Source organism: Gracilinanus agilis, chromosome 5, assembly GCF_016433145.1.
Source record: "Gracilinanus agilis isolate LMUSP501 chromosome 5, AgileGrace, whole genome shotgun sequence".
NCBI lineage: Eukaryota > Metazoa > Chordata > Mammalia > Didelphimorphia > Didelphidae > Gracilinanus > Gracilinanus agilis.
This window is the reverse complement of record NC_058134.1, coordinates 48,422,593-48,450,088: the sequence shown is the minus strand read 5'-3', so window position 1 is coordinate 48,450,088 and position 27,496 is coordinate 48,422,593. Positions and strand designations below refer to the sequence as shown.

The following is a 27,496-nucleotide window of genomic DNA, read 5'->3' as shown; positions in this document are numbered from 1 at the left end:
TTATAGGTGGAAGAGTGGTAAGGGTGGGCAATGGGGGTCAAGTGACTTGCCCAGGGTCACACAGCTGGGAAGTGTCTGAGGCCGGATTTGAACCTAGGACCTCCCGTCTCTAGGCCTGGCTCTCAATCCACTGAGCTACCCAGCTGCCCCCATCATCTAACATTATTAAGTGCCTCTTGTTTGATGAACTCTATGTTAGATGTTGGAATAGTACAAAGTTTAGTTAAAATAAGTTCCCTGCATTAGTGGAACTCTGGTCTAATTGAAAAAAAAGGTGGGGAGGTAAACTATTAAAAAGAAGTCTCTAACAAAGTTATTAGGGAGCTGTCCACCAAAGTTCTACAAGATGCCTGAGGGGCAAAGTTATAACCAACCAAAGAGATAGTTAGAGCCCAACACATAATCCATTTCTTCTAGGATAGCCTAAGTCCAACAGGCTGTGAGGACATAATAGATATAGGGAAGAACCTGAGCAAACCTATGTAGGAATGAAAGTGAGAACTTTATTTGCCACTGCATTTGTGGATTCTGAAGGGAGTCACTGTCTGCTCATATTCCCTCACCCTCAACAAGTCTCAACTACATTGAGTAGGGAAGGGTGGTTTCTCCCCCTACTGAGATCCAGATGGTTTGTTTTGTTTTTTTACATGGCCCTACCAAAGCCTCTAGGATTAGTAGCTGCCAGATTTTCTTTTCTAGAAAGGGCTTCAACCAACAGCAATGAAAAGAGAGTAAGCAATGGATAGAAGGGGCACTCACACTGCCCAGTCTCAGGGAGAGAATTGTTTTTTCCCCCATTTTCTCTGTCTCTTCATAGGAAGTAAGAGAAAAAGGGGACTTGGTCAATGAATGGGAACTACTTTGATGTTTCTTACCATTGGCTCACCAGCCACCATGCCTTTTAGCAACCTATCACTCTACTCAGTGGCAGCAGCATCAGTAACCATGGCAGCAGCTCATCAAAGCCCCCAAAAGAAAGAGGAGAGCAGACAGCCTAAGACCAGGCATCCCATTCTGCCCTCCTCATGTTCAGGACTCCAAGATGGGAGATTGAACATCTTTCTTCTGGATCTTCTCCCAGAACAGAGTCCCGAACATCCAAACACGTAGTGTTAAAATCATTATCTGGGATAAGATGGATGCCATCTTGACTGACAAAAGGATGGCAGTTGAGAATTTGGAATGTTCCCAGATGCCATGAGCCAGGGGCAAAAGTCGGTTGGCCCCACCCTACAAATACCCCCTAGGAACAACAGTTGAGGTCTCAGAACTCAGAGCTGAGACTTGAGCAAAAGTCTCTTAGAGCAAGAACTGGGACAGAGGGAGGTGAAGGGTGGAAATGGAGATTAGGCCTGAACCTGTAACTTGTACCTGACTGAGAGACAGCTAGTGATCCATCAACACTATTAGTATTAGAGCTGAGAGAATATATAGATTATCAATCAACATCAACATCAATAGCCTTCCCTAATCTCTGGCTTGGCTGTGGTCAGGTCAGGTCAGAGTTAGTGAGAGGGTGAAGACTTCCAGCCTCTGCCAGCCTAGCAAACTCCAGCCCTGATCAACAATTAGCTTAGTAGCCGAACAATAGCAATAGAGTTCCCAATCCCAAAATCTATTACCTTATTTTCCTTTCCCCATTAAGAGTTAATACAGTGATTTACCAACAAGTAACTTTCATGAGCGGTTATTCTATCACAGTCAGATACCAACATTTCTAATAGCCAATCAATAGCCTATTAACAACTAATCCAACCTCAGGTTGGGCCTAGTGAGATTAACCATCTACCTAACCTCTCAAGGGTCCCAACCTGGGCAACTGTTAGAAGGAAGCCACTGACAGGCTTAACCAACCAAGCCTGTCAGGGAGAAGGATAGATTACATCCATAGCTATTGTGAAAGGAGTGTGTATTCCTCCTTCAGCAATTATAGCTGGCTTAGACCTTGGGCTCCTGATCCCTCCTTCATTCCTACTATTTCTAAGATCTATATACCATCCATCCTCCCAGATCTAGAGAGGAAGATCTATAGGATATCACACTCAAAAAAGATATATCTTCTCTGTCTCTCATTCCTTTTTAACAGTAATCGACTGGCATACTCTGGGCTAGCATCTGGTTCCTTTCCACAGCAATGCTTATCAGCCAGGTGCCATTTGGGGAGGGTTTTTCACATATGCTGCTTTCATTTGAGGTTGCCTTGAGTTCAAGCCTTCTGGGGTCAAACATGATAATGTTCAGCTTTATTCTGTATCATAACTCTTTATGTCCCCACCTAAATAGGGCAATTAGATGGTACAGTAGATAGAGTGCTGGACCTGGAGCCAGGAAGACCTGAGCTCAAAGTCAACCTCACTTATTTCTTACCAGTGTGCCAGGCAAGTCACCTAACCATTGCTGCCTTAATTCCTTCATCCATAAAATAGAAATAATAATAGTTCCTAATTTGCAAGGTGGTGGTGAGGATCAAATGAGATTATATTTGTAAACCACTTAGTACAGTGCCTGGCACATTGTAGGCCCTATGTAAATGCTTGTTCCTTCCCTTTTCTGAGTATTTTCTTTTCTATAAGAACATGAGGGGAAATGACATATGAAAGAAGAGGCTGAAGAGGAGGAAGAAAGAGGGAAACCAATGTTTGCTCTTCTGCTAGGAATAAATGTGGAGTCCGAGCCTACCCTCCCAGGGTCCTTTTTCTGGGGCCATTTTGAGATCTCTCCAGAACATCCACTTTCCAAAAATCCAACAATACAAGAAAAGGACTCTGTGTTCTAGATTTCCCTAGGATCTCCCCAGACACTGAAAACCACATTTCTGAGTACAAGGTAACTGCTAACCATTCCGATGTCTTTGATAAGTTTTGAAGACTCTAATGGGGTGCTGAGATCTTTTTAATCAAAGATAGAGTGGTGGGGAAATGGTGTGCTGTCCATCAATTTAACTGGAGAGACTGACTAATTTGGAGCTTATAAAGAAGCCTTAGGAGGAGCTGAATGGCTCAGTGGATAGAGTGCTGGACCTGGAGTTAGGAAGACCCAGGTTCAAACCTGGTCTTGGATACATCCTAGCTGCATGACCCTGAAAGTCACTTAATCTCTGTTTGCCTTAATCCACAGAAGGAAATAGCAAAGCACGTCAGCATCCTTACCAAGAAACACCACGGCTAAAATGGTCCACGGGGCCACAAAAAGTTGACCACAACTCAACAACAACAACAACAACGAAGCTTGTTTAAGGAGGCTTGCTTCTAAAAACAATTTCTGGAGGCCTTTTAGAAAGACTACTTTTCTTCCACAGGTAGGTGTGAAGGCTCTGGCAAGTTATGTCTACTCTGATGCTCTTGTACCAGCAAGCTGATAGGTTACCTCAAGACAGAGTCTGACCATTTGGGAATCCCAGGCAAGAAATGTGTTCCCACTCCTCCCCATCAGCTTTTTCTTTTTTTAACCCTTACTTTCCATCTTAGACTCAATAGTGTCTATTGGTTCCAAGGAAAAAGAGCAGTAAGGGCCAAATAATAGGGGCAAGTGCCTTGTCCAGGGTTACACTGCTAGGAAGTATCTGAGGTCAAATCTGAATCCAGGACCTCCAGTCTGTAGGCCTGGCTTTCAATCCACTGAACCACCTAGCTGCCTTTCTTCCTCCCCTTCCCCCCAGTCAGGTTTTAAAGACAAATTCAATTGGGATGAGGAGCTCCACCTCACTCACAGACAATGCCCTTATGTTGGAAGATTCTGGGAGCATAAAGAGAGTCCAGATTGCCAGTCCCCCATTTTGAGAAGAGGGAAGACAGGGGTGCTTGGCTGCAGGGCAGAGTAGGATAGAATAAGACTGAGGCGAACTTCATTTGGGGAGAGAGTAGCGAGAGATAGCTTCCTGTTTTAACTATTCTTTCTAACTTGGTTAAACTGAGTTGTTTCTACTATTGAAATAGTACAAGTGCAGTCAACCCACTCTGACTGATTATCTGATTGGTCATAGATTTTTAGCTAGGAGACTCTCTTGTCAGCTCCTACATTTTACAGGGAGAGAAACTGAAACTCAGAGAAGTGAAAAAACTTGCCCAAAGTCACACATATAGTATAAAAGAAAGCCAAGTCCTCCAGCTTCAGAGCCCACATTCTTTACACCAGTCCATGCTGCCTTCCAGGCTCTGTTCAAGACTGAAGCCCATCTTGAATTTAGGGGCTTTCTAAACCCAAGTGACCTCAATCTAGCAGATGTTCAGGTTTTCACTAAGGCTTAGTTGGGGAGACGGTTGAGGGGAAACCCTGAATTTCTCAGCAGAGTCAGTGCTTTGGTGGAAGATAACAATAATGATAGATAGACCCTAATTTTATCACACAGGATTTCCTGTTGCTCTCTCCCAGTTCCTGTACTCACAGATTTGAAATTCAATCCCACTTTCTTTCCTTCCATTGTTCAAATTGTCTCCCATTATCATAAAGGTCTAGGGAATAGCAATGATTATAGTGTTCCATTATGGCTAGAATCCTGGAACCCTAAGCTGAAACAAGTCAGACCTGGAAAGAACCTTATAGATTGTCTGTTCCAACCCTATCATTTATAGAGGAGGGAAACTCTAAGTTTGAGTGGGTAGCAGAACCAGGTCTTTTGACTCTGGATATATCCCACTGATTATTTTTTCTTTGTTCATAGTTGACCCAATAGCCTGTGTAGAATGTCTTTAGGATCCCAATGGGAAACATATTTAGGATGGAAGAATCAGAGGGTTATAGATTTAAAGCTGGAAAGGGCCTTCGAGGTCATTTGGTTCAAACTTCTTATTTTCCAAATGAGGAAATCTAGTCCTAGGGACATAGTGACGTTTCCAGATTAACATGGTTGGGCATTAAAGCCTCAGGTTGTCTTGACTTCAAATGCAAGCTTCTTTCCACTATTCTATGCTTTTTGGTATACTGGATATCTTGGAAAAGAGAAACTCAGAATAGTCCACACAATGTGTTATAAAGTAGAAAGGGCACTAGGGGAAGGAAATACGCATTTAGATAGGACTTGCTATGTACTAGGGACTGTAGCAATCATTTACAAATATCTCATTTAAGACTCATAACAACCCTGGATATTAGGTGTTTTAATTGCCTCCATTTTACAGTTGAGGAAAATGAGGTTAAATGATTTGCCTAGGTGTCACAGCTAGTATTTGTGATGGATTTAAACTCAGGTCTTTTTGACTGAAGACCTACTCTTCTAACCACTATATAACCTAGACTTGGATTCAGAGGTCATGAGTTGATCACTTATTTTGCTACCTGTGTAATCTGGTTCCTAACTAGACTTCAGTTTCCTCATCTATTAAAGGAGATTCTTTTCTGGGATCTGTGAACTTGAAAAAAAATTATAATCACTATTTAAATATTATTGAATCCCTTCGTAATCCTATGTTTTTTATTTCATGCACATAAAAATGTTATTCTAAGAAAAGTTCCATTGGCTGCACGCCATACTGCCAAAAGGGTCCAGGACACACCAATCCATGGATTAGTTTAGCTCTTCTTATCTGGAATCTCCTCCCCTAACCCACCTAGACAGACTAGAGTCTATTTTCCCTATTCCTCAGCTGCTAGAGTCTTCTCTTCTAAGGTGGCTTGCCATCTATTCAGTATGTATATATCCATGTATTCTGTATATATTCTATATGTGTTTATATATACCTATTTCTTTAGATATTGCCTGAGCCATTGGAACATAAGTTCTTTGAAGGCAGAGACTGTTTTGACCTTTCTTTATAAGCTTTTAAAGACAAAAATGTCTTTAGCGCATTGCCCGACTCATAGTAAATGCTTGTGGACTGGTTGATCCAGTGATTAGTGGAAGATGGGCACAGCTAAGATAGGAGGAGGATCTAGGAGAGTCAGAGATGCTGGAAGCACTGAAGGAAGCCTGGGCATCTCATAGTCAAATATAAATAACTTTTGTGTCCTTCTTTATCTTACTTTACCCTCTTCTTCCTCCAGAATTGACTCTCATTATGGAAAATGCAAGACCTCAGTGCCCTGGGACCTTAGATCAATGATAGTGATCCAGCCATGTCCTCTCAACCTGTGGGAGGTCCTTCTCTTTCTTTCTGTAAAACTTTTTTTTAGGCAAACAGGATTAAGTGTCTTGCCCAGCTAGAAAGTGTCTTCCTAACTCCAAGCCTGATACTCTATCCACTGTGTCAACTAGCTGCTCTCCCTCACCACCACCACCACCTGGTAAAACTTCTTCAAGAGATCTCCATAGCTACCTAGCAGTAGATAGAGTTTAGGATTGGGAGTCAAAAAGAGCTTTGAGTTCAAATCTAGCTGAATGATCCTAGGTATGTTATATAACCTTCTGCCTTAGTTTCCTCATCTTAAAAATGTGGATAATAATAATATTTACCTCCCAAAATTTATTGTGAGACTCAAATAAGATAATATTTTTAAAGTACTTAGTACAATGCCGGACAGATAATAGGTGCTATATAAATGTTAGCTATCATATTATTATTATTATTATTATTATTACTCATTTGATAATACAGTAATACTCAGAAGACTGTTGAACAGATTTGTCACTGACTACATCTATTAACAGATGTAGAGGCAGGTAGGTGGCTTAGCAGATAAAGAGCCAGGCTTGGAGATGGGAATCCTGGGTTCAAATCTGGCCCCTGATACTTTCTAGCTATGTGAACTTAACCCCAATTACCTAGCCCTTATCATTCTTTTGCCTTGGAACCCATACTTGTATAATTCTAAGACAGAAGATAAGGATTTTAAAATTATATTTTATGTATTTTACATATGTAAATTTTAAAAAGCACATTTTATATATGTAACTTTAAACACTATATATGTATATAAATTATATTTTTAAAAATTATATCTTTATATATACAGGAGATATATCTTGTCAAAGGAGAGTACTTCCAGCTATATCTTGCTCTTTTGAATCGAACACTTTAAAAATAATTAATAAACAATAAATGAACACAGTGGAATTTCATATTGTTTGCACTTTTCAGTCAGTAGTGTGACTGCATCCTGCTGTAGAAAGTCAATTTTGAAAGCTTATCTGTTCTCTTCTCAGACTTTCATCAAGGATACCTTTGATGTGGGTATAGATAATTCTCATACAGAGTTTTGGGGGACAAGAAATTGGCATATAGAATAATAGGTATTGCTATACTCTCAATGGTCTCCTTAATAAGAATACCATCTATTAATTTACTGAATTGTAGAATATCATTCCTTCTTTCAGATATTTTAAAAATTAGTGTCTCAAAAATAAAATGATGCCTCCATGCTTTCAAAATTGTGCTACTCCAGCATTGTTCTCCTGGGAGTATGCTGGTCTGGTTCAGTTCCTTTTCTTGACTTCATTTTCTTAATTTCTATTTCTATTGTTTCATTAGGACCTGGGAAATTAGAGTCCAAATACAATATTTCCTCTGTCACGCATGATGAAAATAGACACATATGGAAAGGCTAGATCTTTTTCATTTGGTGGTCTATTAGTTAGTTATTCTCTTCCCAAGATAATATGCAAACAATCTTGGAATTATCAGGGGTACAGGGGTCTCATGCCAAAGTTTCTATAGACAGGCTCCTTTTCCCTCCATCTTCTCTCTTTATCAAGATATGGCTCATGTTGTCATAGTTCAGTCGTTATTCAGTTGTGTCTAAATCTTTGTGATCCCATTTGGGACTTTTTTGGCAGAGATACTAGAATGGTTGGTCACTTCCTCCTCCAGTTCTTACAGATGAAGAAATGGAGGCAACCAGAGTGAAGTGACTTGCCCAGAGTCACAGTTAGTAAGTGTCCAAAGCCAGATTTGATGTTTTCTTGGCAAAGATATTGGAATGGTTTGCTATTTCCTTCTCCAGCTCATTTTATAGAGAAGAAAACAGAGGCAAACAGGGTGAACTGACTTGCTCAGAGTCACACAGCTTGTAAGTGTCTGGGGCCAGATTTGAACTTAGGAAAATGAGTCTTCTTGACTCCAGGCTTGGTACTCTATCTACTTTGTTGTCCTGTTACTGCTCATAATCTTCTATAATTCACTTCTGTAAGGTTTTGCAAATTAATATATATTCTAAACACTACAGAGGTGAGCGTGTGGATCTTGGAAAAGGCGATATAAAAACTAAGTTGTCCTTTAGAGATGGGAAATTTGTCTTGTGAGAGAGGCAATAGATGTTGCTTTCCAGAGAGTCTAAATTCCCCTAATTTTATGGGGTGAAAGAGTAGAAGAGGGAAGGAGAAAGGTAGGAGATATTTCTTTTTCCTATAGCATGTTGAGGATTACAAATTATTAAAAAATTTTTTTTCAGTTAACAAGCACTTATTTTCTCTCCCTCCTAACTTTTCCTCTCCCAAAGGGAAAAAGAAGAGGCATAACAGAACCATTCTAACAAATATGCACAATCAAGCAAGACAAATTCCCATACTGGCCATGCCCAAAATTATATGCCTCCTTCTGCGTATTGAATCCATGTCCAAATATTTGGAACCTTATGTCCCTGTAGACATCTTAAACTCAACATATACCAAACTGAACTCATTATCTTTCCCCCAGAACCCTCCCTCCTTCCAAATTCCCCTCTTGTTCTCCAAGACGCTATTATCCCGTCAATGCCCCAGGCTTGCAACCTAGGTGTGTCTACATCAACTTCTGATGGCCCCTTAGCCCTCATCCCCAAAGCCAAGACCTGTTATTTCTATCTTAGTAACATATCTCAAGTACATCCCCTTCTCTACTTTGACACTGCCACAACTCTTTTCAAAGTTCTTCATTTTTACAATATTGTTATTATCATACAAATTGTTCTGCAGTATCCCTTCATGACATTTCACATCAGTTCATAGAAATCTTTCAAAGTTTCTCTGAAACTGCATGCTTCATTTAATTTCTTATAACAGTCATAGTCCATTGTGTATATCATATTTTGTTTGGCCATTTTCCAGTTGATGGGAATCTTTTAAATTTCCAGTTCTTTGCCATCACAAAAAGAGCTGCTATAGATACTTTTGGTACATATGGGTTCTTTCCCTCTTTCTTACTGTTAAAACCCTGAAAATTTGCCCCCATCACCCACCCTACCCCATTCTACAGAAGATGAGGGAGGAACTCTCCTATCTCATGATTCTTTGTTATAGGGTAGATCTGGCTGGAGTTTGAACTAGCCTATTTATCTGAACAGCCTTTAGATTGTACTAGCCTCAAAATGTATTAATTTTACATTTATTTGTATAGCAACTTCCCTGGTACTATATAATACAGACCAATATATGTGAATCTACTTAAAAATTCATACTGTGGAGCAGTTAGGTGGCTCAGTGACATGAGAGCCAAGCCCAAAGATGGGAGGTCCTGGATTTAAATGTGACTTCAGACACTTCCAGCTATGTGACTCTGGACAAGTCACTGAACCCCTATTGCCTAGCCCTTGCCACTTTTCTGCCTTGGAACCAATACAAAGTATTGATTTTAAGATGGAAGGTAAAGGATTTTTTTTAAATTTATATTGTGGTTCAGGTAGGTGGCTCAGTGACATGAAAGCCAAGCCCAAAGATGGGAGGTCTTGGGTTCAAAGCTGTCCTCAGACACTTCCCAGAAGTGTAACTCTAGGTATGTCCCTTCCCATTGCCTAGTGCTTACCACTCATATGCCTTTGGAACCAATACTTAGTATCAATTCTAACACAAAAGGTAAAGGTTTTTTAAAATGCATATTATTAGCAATGCAATGATTCAGGACAATTCTGACGGACTTATGAAAAAGAACGCTATCCACATTCAGAGGAAGAACCGTGGGAGTGGAAACACAGAAGAAAAACAATTGCTTGAACACATGGATTGATGTGGACATGATTTGGAATGTAGACTCTAAATGACCACCCCAGTGCAACTATCAATAATATGGAAATAGATTGATCGATGACACATGTAAAAACCAGTGGAAATGTGGGTCGGCTATAGGGGTTGGAGAGGGTGAGATGGGTGGAGGGGAGAGTAAGAACATAAATCATGTAACCATAGAAAAATTTTCTAAAAAAGAAAATTTCAAAAAAGAAAATGGACAAATAAATTCTATTTCGGTTTCTTTTCTGCCAAAAAATGCATATTGTTTAAAAAATGAGAATGACAGCAAAGGTTCTAAGAATAGCATTATTATTGAACCTACTTGCCTGCTGAAAAACAAAAGATCTCAATATCTGAAACAAGTTTTTCTCCTCCCACCAGTAGGGATATTTTAGCAAACAAAGTTTCATTCTTAGTCTTACAGAGTTTATTGAAAGCAATCTAATTATTGATTTGTGTGCTAAGTGAAGCAAACTTTCATCACCCATGTAAAATTTCTTGATTCAGAGAGATTTGACATTTGAAGGGATCTTGAAAAATAAGGTCTCACACTCAACTCAAACCTCCACTGTTTAGGAAACAGAATAGGAAATGATTTTATTTTGATCTGTTTGATGTGACGCAGCTGTCTGTGGGTGTATGTGCATCTATATATATGTAAGTCTACATCACTCCTTCAGTCCTATCACCAAGTGGAAATTAACAGTCCCCACTTTGGAAGGTGAGTATCTCTTCATAATATGGAATTAGTCTGTCTGGCTCAGGCTTTGTTCTTTAAGAGTTTAAATGGCTAGAATGGACTCTAGAGACCATCTGATCCAATATCCTTACTTTTAAAAAATAGAGAAATTAAGGCCCTAAGAAACTGAGCAATTAGTGACAGGTTCCACAGATTGGGAGTAGAGGATCCAGGAGTAAGAATCCTGGTTTAGCAAGAGGAAAAAAATTTTTTAATTGAATAGATGAAGAAAAAGCTTTGATAAAAATCCAATATTCATTCAGGTTAAAGATATATTCATTCTTACAATCAAAGGAATCTACTTTTAGACAAGAGCCAAATTGCTAATTAAAAAAAAAGTTTTTGAAGTGTTCAAACTAAACCCCAAGTTGGCTCAGGTCTTCAATGCTTTAAAACTAGCATTATTTCCATGGCACCATGCCAACAAAGAGGAAGAATGGAGATTGATATCAGCTGCATTGTAACCAAGGGACTACTTAGGTTATAAATGATAAGAAAATAATTTTTTCATGGTTTTTTTTAAGTTGTAACATTTTCTTAATCTGTATTTCAATTTTATGTTAGATAATTATGTGGGTTAATCTTGTCTATATAACCTTACTAAACTAATTTGTTTCAGTTCATTTTTTGGTCATGAGTTGTAGTTTATATATGTACAGTCATGTCATCTACAAATAATGACAATTTAACTTCATCATTTCCAGTATTGTCTTTTTTCCTGTCTAATTATAATGGGCAGCATTTGCAATACAATATCAATGAAAATGGTAAAAATGTATGTATAATGGAAAAACATTACAAGTATTCTGATTAAAAACATCTCTTGACTTAAGGTAGATTTTTTTTTTAGAGTAGAGGAAAATTTTTCTCTATTAATACTCCTTTTAGGCTTTTTTGCTACTAATGATGTTAGATTTTTATCTCAGGTTTTTTTCTGCAACTATCAAAATAATTTTGAATTTTTTGAATTCTTGCTTTTGTTAATATTTTTCCTCATATTGAGCCCGACTTGCACATGTGGTATAAATATAATGCCTATTAATACATCACTATATTTTGCTAGCTATTGTTTAGTATTTTATATCTATGTTCATTAGGGAAGTTAATCTATAATTTTCTTTATTAGTGTTCTCTTTGCCAAGTTTTGGTAGACCAAAAGACTTGCCCCATCATAGATTGTATATAGCTTTCCATTTTTTCCCAGGCATTAATCTGGTCCAGAATTTTAAAGATACAGAGTTTCATGCTCAGTGGGTTTTAATTATAGGGTTTAGTGAAAACATCTAAATCCTCGGTGGAGATATTTGATGAGAAAGAGTACAATTAGTAATGCTTTTTTACCTTGTGGCTACCCTTCTAGATTCTCATCTTTGTCAGATTTAGGGAAATGAAGCTATACACTAAATTGCTTCCAGGAAGATGACTTTATTCAGATGTAGCCTGACCCCTGGTTGGCCCATGATTTTCAAATGAAGTTCACAAAGGAAGCTGAATTCTCTTTAATATGTAACATTTAGGGGCAGCTAGATGGCTCAGTGGACATATTGTCAGGTCTAGAGATAGGAGGTCCTTGGTTAAAATTTGGCCTTAGATACTTCTGGGCTGTACAACTCTGGGCAAATCACTTAATACCAATTGCTTAACCCTTTCCTCTCTTCTGTCTTGAAATTGAAACAGTATAGAATCTGTAGATTCTAAGAAAGAAGGTAAGGGTTTATATATATATATATATATATGTATATATAATTTTTGGGTAAGCCAATCTCAAGTAATTTTGAACACAGCAGCAATGAGTAGGTTAGATGAAGCTAAACAGAAGGGATTGGCAGAATTCTGGTTCCAGAGATTGTACTCATGATTATTCAACAGTCATTTCAGCTGGGTCTTTCTACTTTTTTTCTACTTGGTCTTTTCTGGGTAAAGAGGCCTGATCTAATCAATCTGTATCACCCTCTTTTTATAAATGAAGTTATTTATAAATAGTGTAAAAGTGGTTATTTGTTCTGATAAAGTTTGAAAATTTTTACCTCTGAAATCATCTGGTTTGCTCCCCCCCCCCAGGATGATTCATAACTTGTTTGATTTCTGCCTCTGCGATTGGTTAATGTCCTGTTAAATACATTTTAGTAAATTATATTTTTGTAGAAATCACTCATTTGCCTTAAAGCCTTCAACTCCTACAGGGTGTCTGGTATTCCCTAAGGAAACTCCTTTTGTATTTGTTGCAATCTCTCCTCATTCATTTGTAACATTGTTGATGTACATTTTCCTCATCTGTTAGTTTGGTTTCTTAAGTCTGTCAAGTTGTTAGTGTTTTCTTTAAACTATCTCCTGGTTTTATTTATCAATTCAATTGTTATTTCACTTCCCATTTTATTTATTTCTGCTATTAGTTTCCTGATTGTTCCTTTACTAAAAAACAAACAAAAAACAAACAAAAAAAACACAAACTGTCCCTCATTTTCAATCTAGATAGATGGTCACATGTCAGGTATGCTGAAGCAGACATCCTTCTTCCGGGGGGCTTGGACTAGATGATTTCTAGGGTTCTTGCCAATTCAGATGACAGTATTCAATAGCTATTGCCTTAGTCTTTATCTGATTTCTTTAGTTTCAAGTTTAATTCATTTCTCCCCTTCCTTGTTAATAAAGACCTTGTAATAGGAATTTCTCTACAAGAAGTACTTTGGATGCATCCCACTGATATTGATTTGTAATATCCTTAGCGTTGTCTCTTACACATTCTGTTTTTTTTCCTTGATTTCTTTTTTATTTTTAATATGTTAGATGTTTTAGAAGGAATGCATTTAAACAGATGTATTTAAGGGAACTGTTGCAGAGAAAGTTCAATTGAATGTACTGAAATCTAATGTTAGGCATGTTAAATCATCTAAAAAGAGAATATTCTGACCCAAAGTATTGGTATGGGGTATGGGTGGAGAAAAGTAGAACTCTGGCCCTATCAGGTCCTGGCACCCCAAAATAAAGAGGAAACAAGTAGCCAAGGACAAAGTCAAAAGAAATGTATTTCTTATTCTGAAGCTAGCATCTCTCTCTGCCATCCCAAAAGTCTTTCCAATGCTAAATCCCATGATCCTTTAGTATAGATAAGTAGTTTGGTACCTACTACCTATTAGACATTTCTAATCAGATGCCTCATGGGCATCTAAAACTTAATCCATTATCTTTCCCCCTAAGCCCATTATTCTTCCAAACTTACTTATTTCTATCAATTTTTTTCCATATCATATTTCCTGACACTAAAGGTTACAACCTTGGTGACATCTTTGACTGCTTACTATCCTTCACTCCATATAATTCCAAATTCTTCTTGTTTCTACCTTCACGAATCCCTTGGATTTGTAACCTTCTCCCCACTTATACAGCCACCTCCTAATATAGGTTCTTCTTACTTCTCACCATTGTAGTAAACTCTTATTTGATCTTCCTGTTTCAAATTTCCCCCTATTTCAAGTGATTTTCCTGAAGTTTAGTTCTGACAGCATCAAATCCCTATTCAACAAACTTCAATGAGTACCTACTAGGATTAAATATAAATTTCTCATCTAGCATTTAAAGCTCTTCAAAATTTGACCCCTTCCTACTTTTACAGACTTCTTACACATTACTACTGTAATGTAGAAGATGGCAGTATGGAATTCCTGCAAAATACAGGGTCAAGCCTCACCCAGAGTTCCAGGGGACAACCATACTACCATACTTGCTGTTCCATACTCTTGATTCTCCAACTCTTCTTTCAGTGCCTCTTCATTAGGAGTCCCCTCACCTCATCCCTTTAATGTTCTTCCTTCTTGCCACTACCTTTTGGAATCCATGGTACCCTTCAAAACTCAGGCCCAGCATCTCTTCCTACATGAAGCCTTTCTTGATTTCCCACTACTGCTAGCATCGTCTCTCCAAAATCCATCTTCAATTAATGTTTTTTATATTTTGTATCTGTACATGATGATGTCTACTCCTGGAAGGAAAGAATTACTTCCCTTTTTGATCTCACAACTCCAGTGTTGCCTGGGACATGAGACATAGTAAGTGTTTAATAAATGATCACTGATTGGTTGATGTCAAGCTGCTCCATTGTATAGTATAACTCTAATCAAGAACTATAGCTACCATAGGAGCTAGTGGATCCGATAAAAAGATGCTGCTGGAAACTGAGGACCAAGGCCTGGCATGATAATATTCTTTGGGTTATTTATTTGGGCTTTACTGGTATGGTATCATGAAGCAGTTGGGTTTGCTATGTTTGTAATGGACATTGGACTTAAAAGGTAAATTTCCAATGCCAATTTGCTTGATGTTAAGAACCTTCTCTTATGGAAAGACTGCACAGGTGTGAATAGAATGCCCTAAAAAGTAGAGAAGCACTTGTTCTAGGGGTATAATAAAGAGGGAAACTATGACAAAGGCAGTTACAGAAAAGGAGAAGAAAAAGTCAAAACACCAATGGGATCTGTTGTGGTTTTGAGACAAATATAGTTAAAGGCAACCCACAATATGTCAGTTAAGGACATTTCTGAAATGTATAGTAACCTAATTGTATTGTGACAATTTTTCAAGTTTCAAATAAGAAGAATTGATTTAGTAGTTTTGAGAGGCTTGGGCCAGAGTAGCAGGAGTGTAAGACTCAGGTCACCAGAATGAGATCTTCTCCTTCCAGTTTTACTAAGGGCTACCTTGAGGCTTATCAAAGATCCGAGCCAGCTGCTACCAACCAGGGATATAAAAGGATTTAAAAGAAATATGCTCAACTCTACCTAACTATTGGGGAGGAATGGTTAGGGGTTCCTAGAAAAGTTACCAGCAAAATGGTCTTGACAGTTGGATTTGTCTGCTATATGTGTCTAACTCACTAAAGAGATTAAAAATGTAGTCTTACAGAGGAGAAATAACAATCTTCTTAGAGGAGCTAGCAGCTAGATCATAAGAATTTCCTTAAGGATTTCATAAACTTAAAGGAAGCATTTAGCAAGACCACAAGGGACACCTGATGCTTTGCTCCTATTTCTGCCCCTCTTGCCTCAGGTCTTATACCTTGACATCATCATCATCATCACTACCCATGTTAAATTTAAAGTTTTCAAAGTACATTCCTTTCAATAGCCTTCATGAAAACATTATTTTGCAGGTGAGGAAATTGAGATTTTAAAAGGTTAAGTGACTTGCCCATGATCACATAGTAAAATATCTGAATTCAGGGCTCCTGACTCTAAGGCTGGTACTCTACCCCACTACAAGAGACTCATCAAATATCTGATAAACCATTATCTTGGAGAAATTAATAAGAAGATTATGTGTTGTCTGATCAGGTGACTAAGCTGAAATGGATTACACCCTGGAGCCAAATGTGTCCGTGACCACAGAAGACTATTATCCAGAAATGTTGGCAAGCCCCTGCAATACTGCATTCACCCAGAAATCCAGCTCCCTGCTTCTTGCCCTGCTCTACTGCCTACTCTTTGGCTTTGGCCTGCTGGGGAATGTCCTGGTCATTCTGGTTCTGGTAGCCTGTAAGAAGCTGAGAAGCATGACTGATGTGTACCTGCTGAACCTGGCCATCTCTGACCTGCTCTTCGTCTTCTCCTTCCCCTTCCTGACACACTACACTCTGGACCAGTGGGTCTTTGGGAACATCATGTGTAAGATCATCTCAGGGATTTATTACATCGGCTTCTTCAGTAGCATCTTTTTCATCACCATCATGAGCATGGACAGGTACCTGGCCATTGTCCATGCAGTCTATGCCTTGAAGGTGAGGACAACCAGGAAGGGCATGGCAGTCAGCCTCCTGGTGTGGTTGATGGCCATTTTAGCCTCTGTCCCTTTGCTGGTGTTTTACCAAGTATCTTCTGAGGAGGGCACCCTCAAGTGCTACTCCTTCTATGATGACAGAGCTATTGAGTGGAAACTCATCACCCACTTTGAAATCAACATCCTGGGCCTTGTCATCCCTCTCAGCATCCTTGTTTTCTGTTATGCCAACATCCTCAGGCACCTGAAAGGATGTCAGAACCACCACAAGATCAAGGCCATCAGACTGGTCCTTGTTGTAGTGGTGGCATTTTTCCTCTTCTGGGTTCCCTTTAATATGATGCTCTTCCTGAATTCTCTGCACAACCTACATATCCTGGACGGGTGTGACCTAAGTCAGAAACTTACCCAGGCCACCCAGATAACCGAGGTCATCTCCTTCACCCACTGCTGTGTCAACCCTGTCATTTATGCTTTTGTGGGGGAAAAGTTCAAGAACCACCTCTCGGAAATCTTTCGCAAATACAAAGGGTATTTCTGGCTAGGCAAAGAACACATGGACAGAACATCTGGGCATCTGTTCTCATCACGTTCCTTCAGCACTGACTATATCTTATGAAACATTGTGACTTTGGGTCTGTTTCTCCCTTCCTTCTGGTGTTTGTTTGGGATTCTGGCAGCAGAGGAAGCAAAGAGTATGAGCAGGTTTATGGGAAGAGACATATGGCAAACATTTGATTTCTCCCTTTGAAATCTCTTCTAAGGATTTTAAGAGGCTTCCAGAATCAATCAATATGCATCAACAAGACATCTCAAGCAAGAAAGCTAAGATGATCTTGGGCTGCCTTAAGTGAGGCACAATATCAAGGATTAGGGTGAGGAAAGTCCCGCTCTTCTTTGCCTGGATGGACAACAGGGGCTCTACTTTTGAAGATGGATACTCATATGCTATACAATATAGAGGGAATTGGGGGTGGGGGATTGAAGAGAAGGGAATAAGCATTTATATAGGATAGATAGATAGATAGATAGATAGATAGATAGATAGATAGATAGATAGATAGATAGATAGATAGATAGATAGATAGATAGGTTCCAGGCACTGTAGTGAGTTTTTCTACCAAGAAAAATCTCATTTGAGCCTTGACCCAACCCTGTGAGGTAGATGCTATTATTATCCCCATTCTGCAGCTGAGGAAACTGAGACTAACAAAATGTTAAGCAACTTACCCAGGGTCATGCAGTTAATACATGTCCAAGGGTAAATATGATCTTGGGTCTTTCTGACTCCAAGCCTGGCACTCTATTCACTGTGTACTCATCTACCTCTCTAGGAAGGGACCAGAATAGTAAAGTGATTGAAATCCATGGCACCTGAGAATGAATTGAAGTAACTGGAGGTATTTATCTTGGAGAAGAAAATACTGGGAGGTGGAGGGTGGGGCAAAAATAGTGAAGAACTGAGCTTTTCCTTTTTAAGGCTTAAAGGATTATTTCATGGATAAAGGAAGAGATCTGTTTACTTGGTCCTAGAGGGCAGGAATACAAAGAATATGTGGAAGTTGGAAAGTTGGAAAAAGATTTGTAAGGAAAAAAATCTTTGCAACAATTAAAGCTGACTCCAAATACAGTAGGCTGCCTCAGCAGGCAGTGGGCATCCCTTCATTGGAATTCTCCATGTAAAAACTCTATGGCCAGCTTGTCAGGTATGTTGTAGAGGGAAATCTTGTTCAGCTTCAGATGAGACTGGACAGTCTCAGAATTTCCTTCCAACTGTAAAATCTGGAATTCGGATGACTAGATGCCTTTCCTTCACTTTTCCACTACAGCCGAGTTCATTCGTCATACTACACATATTCCTCAACCAATGCTTCTTTGCTAGAAAAGTGACCCAAATTTATTGCCATTTTCAGAAGCATCGAGGTCTAAGAAACCTTCTACTTTTCTCTCTTCTTTTCCACTCACTACTCTCTCTTTTTTGTATTCACTCTCTTCACTATCTTGTCTTTCTCTTAATAATTACAGTGGTGTAACAAAGTGAGCAAGCATTCTGTTATTTGTAATATTTACTGCTGTCTTATTGTTTTTTATATCTTCTGATCGAACCATTTGTCCTCTACAGAACCCTTCAATAGTGTCTCCTTGTCTATGCAAGAATGTCCAAACTTCTTAAGTAGCATTTAAAGCTCTCTATACAATCTGTGTCTTCTCTAATTTCCATCTTTATTTTATCTCCATCTCCTTCACATACACTTTGCTTAGGCCCATGATCCAACTGAGAGACTAGAATATTGCAACATTCTGAGATGCCCAGCTCAGAGAATCCCTCTTTCCACTCTACCAGAAAATAAGGAGATGCAGAAGAAGTAACCATGTTCACACTGTTTCCTTAGACTAATGCCTAGGATCTTTAGAGGGGTCAAGAGGAAAGAGGAATATATATGGTGATCCTTTAATTTAGTGTTCACTGAACATTTCTGTTCAATTAAAAAAATCTTGAGTGTATACATCCTAATATATAGATTTTTAAAATTTATTTTTAAAATGAATTAAATATAATGCTAATTACTAATAAATTCTATACATCATGAAACATGCACAATAATAGACCTTTAAAAGGATGAGATGATGATAACATAAGCGATGTTTTCCAGTACATTTTATTTATACAAAAAAACCTTTCTGATCTCATTAAAAAATTACCAATTATATTTTGATCAAGCAGAGCATTTGAGAGTAATGTGACTGAATTTACTTCATTGTTTTCAGCTTTTCATGTTTTTGTCATTCTGAATTTGACAAACATGAATATTTCCATGTAAGAAGAAAAGCAGAAAAAGAGGGTTATATATGAAATCATATATATATATATATATATATATATATAATATACCTTACTATTTTTTAAATCTTGGTCTAACCTTTTGTGATAAAGCAATTTGATTCTAAATCAGTTTGCTTAGATTCTGTGTTTTGAAGGCTACCATAGTTGAAAAGGATACTTTAGAAAGATATATAGACCCAAAAGAATCTAAGTACCCAGAGAGTTTAAGTACTTTCATTATTTGTATACCCAGCACCTAGCACCCAGGCTGACACAAAGTAGCTTGTCTATTGGTCCAAATGGAAATACTGTTGTTCAGTTATTTTTTAAGTTACATCTGACTCTTTGTGACTTTATTAGAGGTTTTCTTGACAAAGATACTGGAGTGGTTTGCCATTGCCTTCTATAGCTTATTAAAAAACAGACAAACAAAAACTTACCTTCTGTCTTAGAATCAATACTGTATATGTTGGTTCCAAGGCAGAAGAGTGGAAAATGTAGGCAGTGGGGGTTAAGTGACTTGCCCAGAGTCACACAGCTAAGGAAGTGTCTGAGACCAGATTTAAACTCATGAAGATGTGTCCTCCTGACTTTGGGTCCTGTACTCTGCCATCTAGCTTCCCAGAAGAAGTATTGAACTTTACTAAATCGCAGTACTCATTTTTTTTTTTCAATCCCATCCATCAGTTATGAAAAGGATAGATATTTCCATTTTCCCTGGTATCAATAAATTATTCTTGCAAATTAGTTAGAAGGTATTGAAATGTGGTTTATTTATTTATTAATTTTATGGTTTCGACCTGCACTGAAACTCTTCATTGGGAAGATTTGAAATTTGGCTGGAAAATTCTGTTTCCAAGTTTCTAAAGTATACAGAAATGAAAGGGGTTGTTTTTTTTATAGGCAATACAGAACAAAGGTTTAGCTTTTTAATGTCTTTTAAAAATTATGGTGGTTTGATCCTCTCATAAAAGAATATGTCAAGGCACAGTATGTACTTAGTGTGAAGCTCATCAAATGATTTTTCAGTCATTTCAATCATGTCCGACTCTTTGTGACCCCATTTGGGGTTTTCTTGGCAAAGATATTGGAGTGGTTTGCCATTTCCTTCACCATCATCAAATGAGAGTGGATATAAATATGTATTTCAAATAATCTTGATAACCTTGAGTTTGGGGAGCCAACGTCTTGTCAAATATGATTAAATCACTGGGGTTTTGAGCTCTTAGAAGAAAGAGACAGTGGCAGTGATACAAACATTTTCTTGTTTGCATGTGCTCACACTATTAGTTTTATCTTTAATCTGTGGTTTCTTTGCAGGGATCTTTTGAAGCCCCTTGCCACTTTGTGAAGGCTAGTTTAGCTAAAAGTAGATTTTATCTGCAAATTCACTTTATTAGGCACAAGTAAACTGAGACATGTTGCTTTATAATTCTATTGAGGAAGACTAGGGAGGATTTTTGAAAGAAATCAATGGGAGATCAGCACTCACCTCAGATATTGAAGAATACACAGACTGAGAATAAAAGCAAGAAGAGTGAACTGATACCAATCAGAGAAAAAGAGAGAGGATGAGAGAGAACACAATTACAAATAAACAAAAGGAAGAACTACTCAACTCTTACTCGAATTTCAAAAACTCTATTAATGAGAATGAATTTCAGGTTAGAAAAGAAGGGAAGCAAATAAACATTTATATAGTGCCTACTATGTGACAGGCACTGTGCTAAGCACCTTACAAATACTATCACATTAATCTTACGTTATTATCTCTATTTTACAATTGAGGAAACTGAGGCAGACTGGATAAGTGACTTGTCCAGAGTCACACAGCTAATAAGTGACTGAGGCTGGATTTGAACAAAGGTCTCCTTGACTCTGGGCATGGTACTTTATCCATTATTCTGCTAGCTGGTTAGGTGGACAAAAACAAAAATGGTTCATGAGGAATTAAAACTAAAGATAAGTGAGGAGATGGTGCCCGCCCACCTGGCCTCAATGCTTTCAAGTCACCCTATTTGAATGGGCTGCCTGGGGTACTGGAAAACTTGTTTTAATGATTGCTAAGTTGCTGATTTTGACATTTAAATAGTCAGGTTAAATGGGAGAAATATCATAGACTAAAGACAAATATCTTTTTGTTCTAAAAGGTAAAGAAGGTAAATTCTTTAAACCATGAGCTTGATTTTAATTCCTAACAAAATTCTTGAATGCATTACTTAGATATGGTTTGTGAGTATTTAAAAAAAGAAGGGACAGACAATACAATTCAACAAATAGTTATTTAGATGCATAGCACTATGCTATGTGCTGAGGAAATAAAGACAAAAATGAAAACAATTGCTTTCTTTTAGGAATTTGCATTGTATTGAACTATAGGGGCCTTCCTATGGACCATGCTGAGAGTTCTGGTCAAACATGTGGCCACTTCCATTCATGTATGACTCCAGGGTAAAGGACTTGGCTTTTTGAAATGATGGTGTCCCCTTATTGACAGTAGAGCCAAAATAACTGATTTCTCAATAGATATACAAAAGGGAGCTACTCTACCCTCTGTTTCATTCTTCCTTTTAGTCTATAAGTCACACAGGAACAGTTTAAGTGACACTATGTCTCACCCTCCTTCTTCATGCTGCCATAAAGTACATAGCATCTAGACTACATGTCCTCCTCCTGGGCAAACCCGAGCCTGGCTTGAGACTCCTTCATTGTTTTTTTTTTCTCTCCAGATTTTAGGATTTTATTCTGGACATATCCAGAATAAGAAGATACCTTTTGAGTTCAAGAGGTGGAAAGGCTTTGGTTTTCATCAAAGTAGAATTTTCTGACTACAAAGGAAGCTTCTGTGTTGGAGAGGATAGTCACTAATAAAAGCATTGATTCAAACCTGGCCATTTTGCCAGCAGACATGGGGACTGATCTCTGAGGATAACTTGAGAATGATGAAGCAATCCCTTACTGGACCCCATTCAATAGAGGGAGATGCCAAAGATAAGAAGAGTCACCACCCCTTACTATGAGTTTGAAATGCTCTGTTTACATCTTTTGGGGAAATCTGCCTGGTTTGGGATGCTCTCTTAGGACTTTTTTGGGAGGAAGAGTATGCCCTCAGCAGCTTTGGAGGCTGTAAAACTATACTTGCCTATAATCTTCTTTCTCTGTTTTTTCTCTTCCTGCTTTATGTATCAGCAACACATTTGTTTCTTAAAAGGAGTTTGGCAGGATCCCTTCTTTACCAATTACTCTAAATAATTTATTTAACATTGGAATTAGATTATCTTTAAATGTTTGGTAAAAATTTACTTGTAAATCCATTTGGTTGTCCTGATGCTTTTTTCTGTGTTTTTTTTCTTCTTTTTTTGGGAATTGCATACCCAGTTCGTTGATTTGTTCTTTCTTTATTTTATTGTTATAGGAATTTAGAGATATTGATTTTCCTTTAATTACTTCTTTTGTTGTATCCCATTGGTTTTGGTATATTGTCTTAATATTATTTTCTTTAACCCATTGATTTTTTAAAGATTAAGTTATTTAGTCTAATTTTTATTCTGCTTCTGGGATCTTTTATTATATATAATTTTATTGCATTATGATCTGAAAAGGATGCATTCAATATTTCTGCTTTTCTGAATTTAACTATAAAGTTTTTATATCTTAAGATAGTCAGTTTTTGTAAAGGTATCAAGGGCCACTGAAAAAAGGTATATATCTTTCTATTCTAATTCAGTTCTCTCCAGATATCTACTATATTTAGCTTATCTAAGACTTATTTTATCTCCATGACTTTCTTATTTTTTAGTTAGATTTGTCCAGTTCTGAGGAGAAAAGTTTAAAATCTCCCACTTTTATTAAAGTTTTCCTCTCTATCTCTACCTGTAACTCCTTTAGCTTTTCTTTCAAGAATTTGGATGCTATAACATTTGGTGCCTAGGTAAACCTGAGACTAGACTTCAAATCCCAGGCTACCTCTATTTTGTGTTTCCTTCCCTTAAGGGCTTAGGTCACAAATAGTGAATCTGAGAGATAGATGTTTAATGGATACTTTGGGGATTTGAGAATTTCTGAGTTAAGTGTACCCACCTATCTAGAGGTGATTGGCACAACAGTTTTTTGGAGGAAAAGATCACCAGCTCCAAGAGAATTCTGAAGCTGAAATAATTAAAGAGGAGGCATGTATCACCGAGAAGGACAAGATATTTACAGATTTAGTAATTCTGAATTTGCTAAGACTACAAATGCCCAGTCTTATTTGATTCTTACAATGACTTCATGAGGCAGGTAATGCAAGCATTGTTGTGTCCATTTTACAGAGGAGGAACCTCAACTCTAACAAGGTTACCTGATTTTCCTAAAGTGACATAGCAAATTAAGGAGCTTAGCTAAACCTTCAGCTGAAGATTCCACAGACCTAATGCTGTTTTTTCTCTTATTGGCTAAGACAAGTGAAATTAATTAGCATTTAATAACAGCCTCTAGTCCTGTGCTAAGTGCCTGAGATATAAACGGAGCTCAGTCTGATGAGAGACAACAAGTAAACAAATGATGTACAAAGAGGATGAAAACAGAAACATGTGGAAAGGATCTCAGAGGGAACCCAAGATTAATGGGGACTTGGGGCAGCTAGATGACTCAGAGATAGGAGGTCCTGAGTTCAAATCTGCCATCAGACATCTCCTAGCTGGGAGACCCCTGAGCAAGTCACTTAATCCACTTGCCCAGCCTTTCCTGCTCTTCTGCCTTAAAACTGATACGTAGTATTGATTCTAACACAGAAGGTGAGGAGTAAAAAAATTTTTTAATTAAAAAATAGAATTAAAAAAGTAAGGACAACGACAAAGAACTTCTTAAAGAAGATTAAGCTGTTGAGTTGCCCTCTTCTGAGCAAAGGGCTCTTCCTTCTCCCCATTTACTTTCTGTTAGGAATCTCAGCTGAGCTACTGCTGCCTCCTTGTGGTGTCCAGCTCCTATGCAGCCTCTTCTATCATCCAGTGAAGGGTCTATCAGCTGAGGAAATCCAAAGCAGGTCTTTTTGTGATGGTTATTCCAGTCCTCTAGCCAGAAAAGCAAAGAGTTCTTTCTCTGTCCTGAGATAGCAGAAAGAGTGCTCTTGTTGTTTGTTTATTTATTTATTTATTTTTTTAATTTTAAACCCTTAACTTCTGTGTATTGACTTATAGGTGGAAGAGTGGTAAGGGTAGGCAATGACTTGCCCAGGGTCACACAGCTGGGATTTGAACCTAGGACCTCCCGTCTCTAGGCCTGACTCTCAATCCACTGAGCTACCCAGCTGCCCCCACTTGTTGTTTATTTTTGCAAAGGATTAGGGTTTGAGAAACAGCTGAGATACAACCTGGCTGCCCTTGGGCAGGTGGGCAACAAAACAACAAATAATAAGGAAAATAATAACTCATCTTTATTATTCAATCATTTTGACTTTTCAATTTTCTGTCTTTTCTGTTTTCAGTCATTTCTATCTCTCATCCTGTTTGTATCAGGTTGGCTATTTCCTCCTCCTCGTCCTTTTACAGATGAGAAAACTGAGGCAAATCTGATTAAGTGAATTGCCCAAGGTCAGGGAGCTAATAAGTGTCTGAATCTAGATAGGAACTCGGGTCTTCCTGACACTCTATCCACTGTGCCATCTATCTACTTCATACACCAATTTGATTTACTTATTAATACTTATTATCATTGTTGTTAAACCAAGAAGAATTAGGAAAGTAATAATTAATAAATTGCAATAAATAAATTATAAAATAAAATTGTAAAGGGACAGAAAAGCAACTCAAATAAGGAAAGAGGGGAGCCCTCTCAAGATACTCTTCATCTTATCAGTGTGGCCCCCAAAACAGAAAACATTCCCTTCCCTCTATTTGCATGCATAAACACATTTAAGTACATATACACACATACAATTGTATAGATAGATGGATGAATAGTTAGATAGACTAGTTCAAACATTTCTGTCTCCACTTAAGTTATATTTGTGTATAGTGTGTATTGCTCTTGAATTTATATCACATGCAAAGAAAATTCACAGTTGACATAATGGTCACTCACATAGGCTACCTTTAGTACATCCAATTCACATTCCTTTTTCTATTTTCTTCTCTATAGAAAAAGTATAGTCAAATTGATTTACTTATTAAGTTGCTCTTGGAAGCAGCTAGGAGCCTGTGGAGGTGAGTAATAGCAACACAGATACAGAAGAGAGTCTTTTTTTTTTTTTTATAACCTTTACTTTCTTTTTTAGACTTAATACTAATTCCAAGGCAGAAGAGCAGAAAGGGCTAGACATTTGGAGTTAAGTGACTTGCCCAGGGTCACACAACTAGGAAGAATCTGAGCCCAAATTTGAAATCAGGACCTTCTGTCTCCATGTCTGGCTCTTAATCCACTGAGCCACCATGGTGTCCCGCCCAGTTTATCTTTTTCTAATGTCAACATTGAAAACACAGAACCACAAAAGCAGTTAAAAAGCACAAGTCTTTAATCAGGACAAGTTAAAGCAACACTCTAATTGGTCCTATATAGAGTCAATCACTAGATACCACACCAAGACAAAGCTATAGGACAAGGGGAACATTGTCTCTGGGAAAAAGCAGCTCCAAAGGGGATGTTCCAGTGAGCTGAGGAACTTGGGGTCTTATATGTCTTTTGGGGAATATAGGACAGGAAGGTTCATTTGATTAGCTTTACAATGGAGACAAGGGAAGGAGAATTCCAGCCAAGGGCTGGACTACCCAGGAGAGGCCTCTGATACAATGGAAGATTTTTTTCAAGTCCTTTTCAAAAATTATTATCTATTGATTCATTTTTAAGTATTTTTCCATGATTACAGGATTCTTGTTCTCTCCCTCCTTTTTTCCCTCCCTCCTACTGGAGCTGACAAGCAATTCTACTGGGTTATACATGTATTATCACTCAATACCTATTTCCATATTATTCATTTTTGTAATACAGTCATCTTTTAAAACCAATATCCCAAATAATATACTCATATAAAAAAGTGATGAATCATATGTTTTCCTTTTGCATTTCTACCAATAAGAGAAACTTCTAAGACAAAAGGGTATTTAAGATTTGATTTTATCTACTCATTCTAGCTAAGCCGAGATCATTGGGTACTTTGAGGTTTATTGCTCAGTCTAAGACAAGGTCAGTCTGGGATTTCCCTTAAGGCAAGTTTCTTGGAACAAAGGCAAACTTGGGGTTTTCATAAAACAAAGTTGCCACTACTTAGTGTCTATGACTACTTCCCTCAGTCCATGGCCAAGCTACCTTCACTACTTTCTTCTATATCTCAGCTACTGTTGCCCACTTTCCTGCTTCACCCACAGAAGCCTGTGTCCATTAGTAGGCTCAGCACAGTTGCTTTCCTTTAGAAGGTGTTTGATCAAAGCTTAGTAACTTTGGAGCATGTGAGGAACAGGTTGTGCAAGATGGTGGACTCCTCTCCTAAGTCCATAATGGAAGAAGAAAAGAAAAGAAAATTGAGTTCAGTTTCATGTTTCTAGCTTAAGCTCCTTTTCCCTACATCAGGTCAGCAAGACAAGAGGAGGAACTACCACGTGGGTGAGTGAAAAAGACTGACTCGCTTCCTTGGCCTTTCCTGGAGATACTAGCCTCCAGAGGGGCCCCTCATCTGGGAGGAGGCCTCATAGCTGCCAGAGGAAGCCAGGGCTTGAGCACATAGTCTAGCTTTGTTAAGCTAGGTCTCCTACTCTGCCCTCTTTCCCATTTCTATACTTTCACTCTTTCTCCTTTTGTAAATAAATGACCATAAAAATCATTTTGGAATGGAGTATTTAATGGCAGCCATACTCTTAAATAATTTAGTCCCACCCTTCAATTTTAACCCCTTACATTACTTCCCCCCTTTATATTAGCCTCTTTTAAGAGGCTAACAAGTGAAGTTACTTTACTCAAATGTGAATGATTGGGAATCTAAATTGCATTCCAAACACCTGGCTCTTGTGATGAGCTCATTACTCTTGGGAACCAGCCAATGGTGAGGAGGGACTGCTTGGCATTAATAAAAGGGAGCCTGAACCTGTTCCCATTTCTTGTACTTGTCTGCCAGTTGTAACACCTGTAAAACTGGCTCCCAAGTACCGATTTCCAGGAGAATGAAATGAAAGAGTCTTTGCTACATTAACTCTGAGTTCAATGTTCTTTTGAGTTGGAGATTGTTCCTCTCAGAAGCCAGATAATACCTGTGGAACCCCTTTCCTCCAACCCTAGATGTCCACAGACTCCATCTTTCCCAAGCCAGGGAGCCTGCCTTCTGAGCAGATAAAGTGGCACAGCA

General features: G+C 38.2%; 2 protein-coding genes across 2 annotated transcripts in view; one reads left to right on the top strand and one right to left on the bottom strand.

Moving 5' to 3' along the window:
* CDK6 (cyclin dependent kinase 6) overlaps window positions 1–27,496 on the bottom strand; it is a 1,314,442-nt gene that overhangs the window by 1,205,383 nt on the left and 81,563 nt on the right. The gene's annotated exons all lie outside the window — the stretch shown is intronic.
* On the top strand, window positions 15,934–16,980 carry CCR8 (C-C motif chemokine receptor 8). Its single transcript, XM_044678761.1, has one exon. The coding sequence runs from the start codon at window positions 15,934–15,936 to the stop codon at window positions 16,978–16,980; it is 1,047 nt and encodes a 348-aa protein (XP_044534696.1).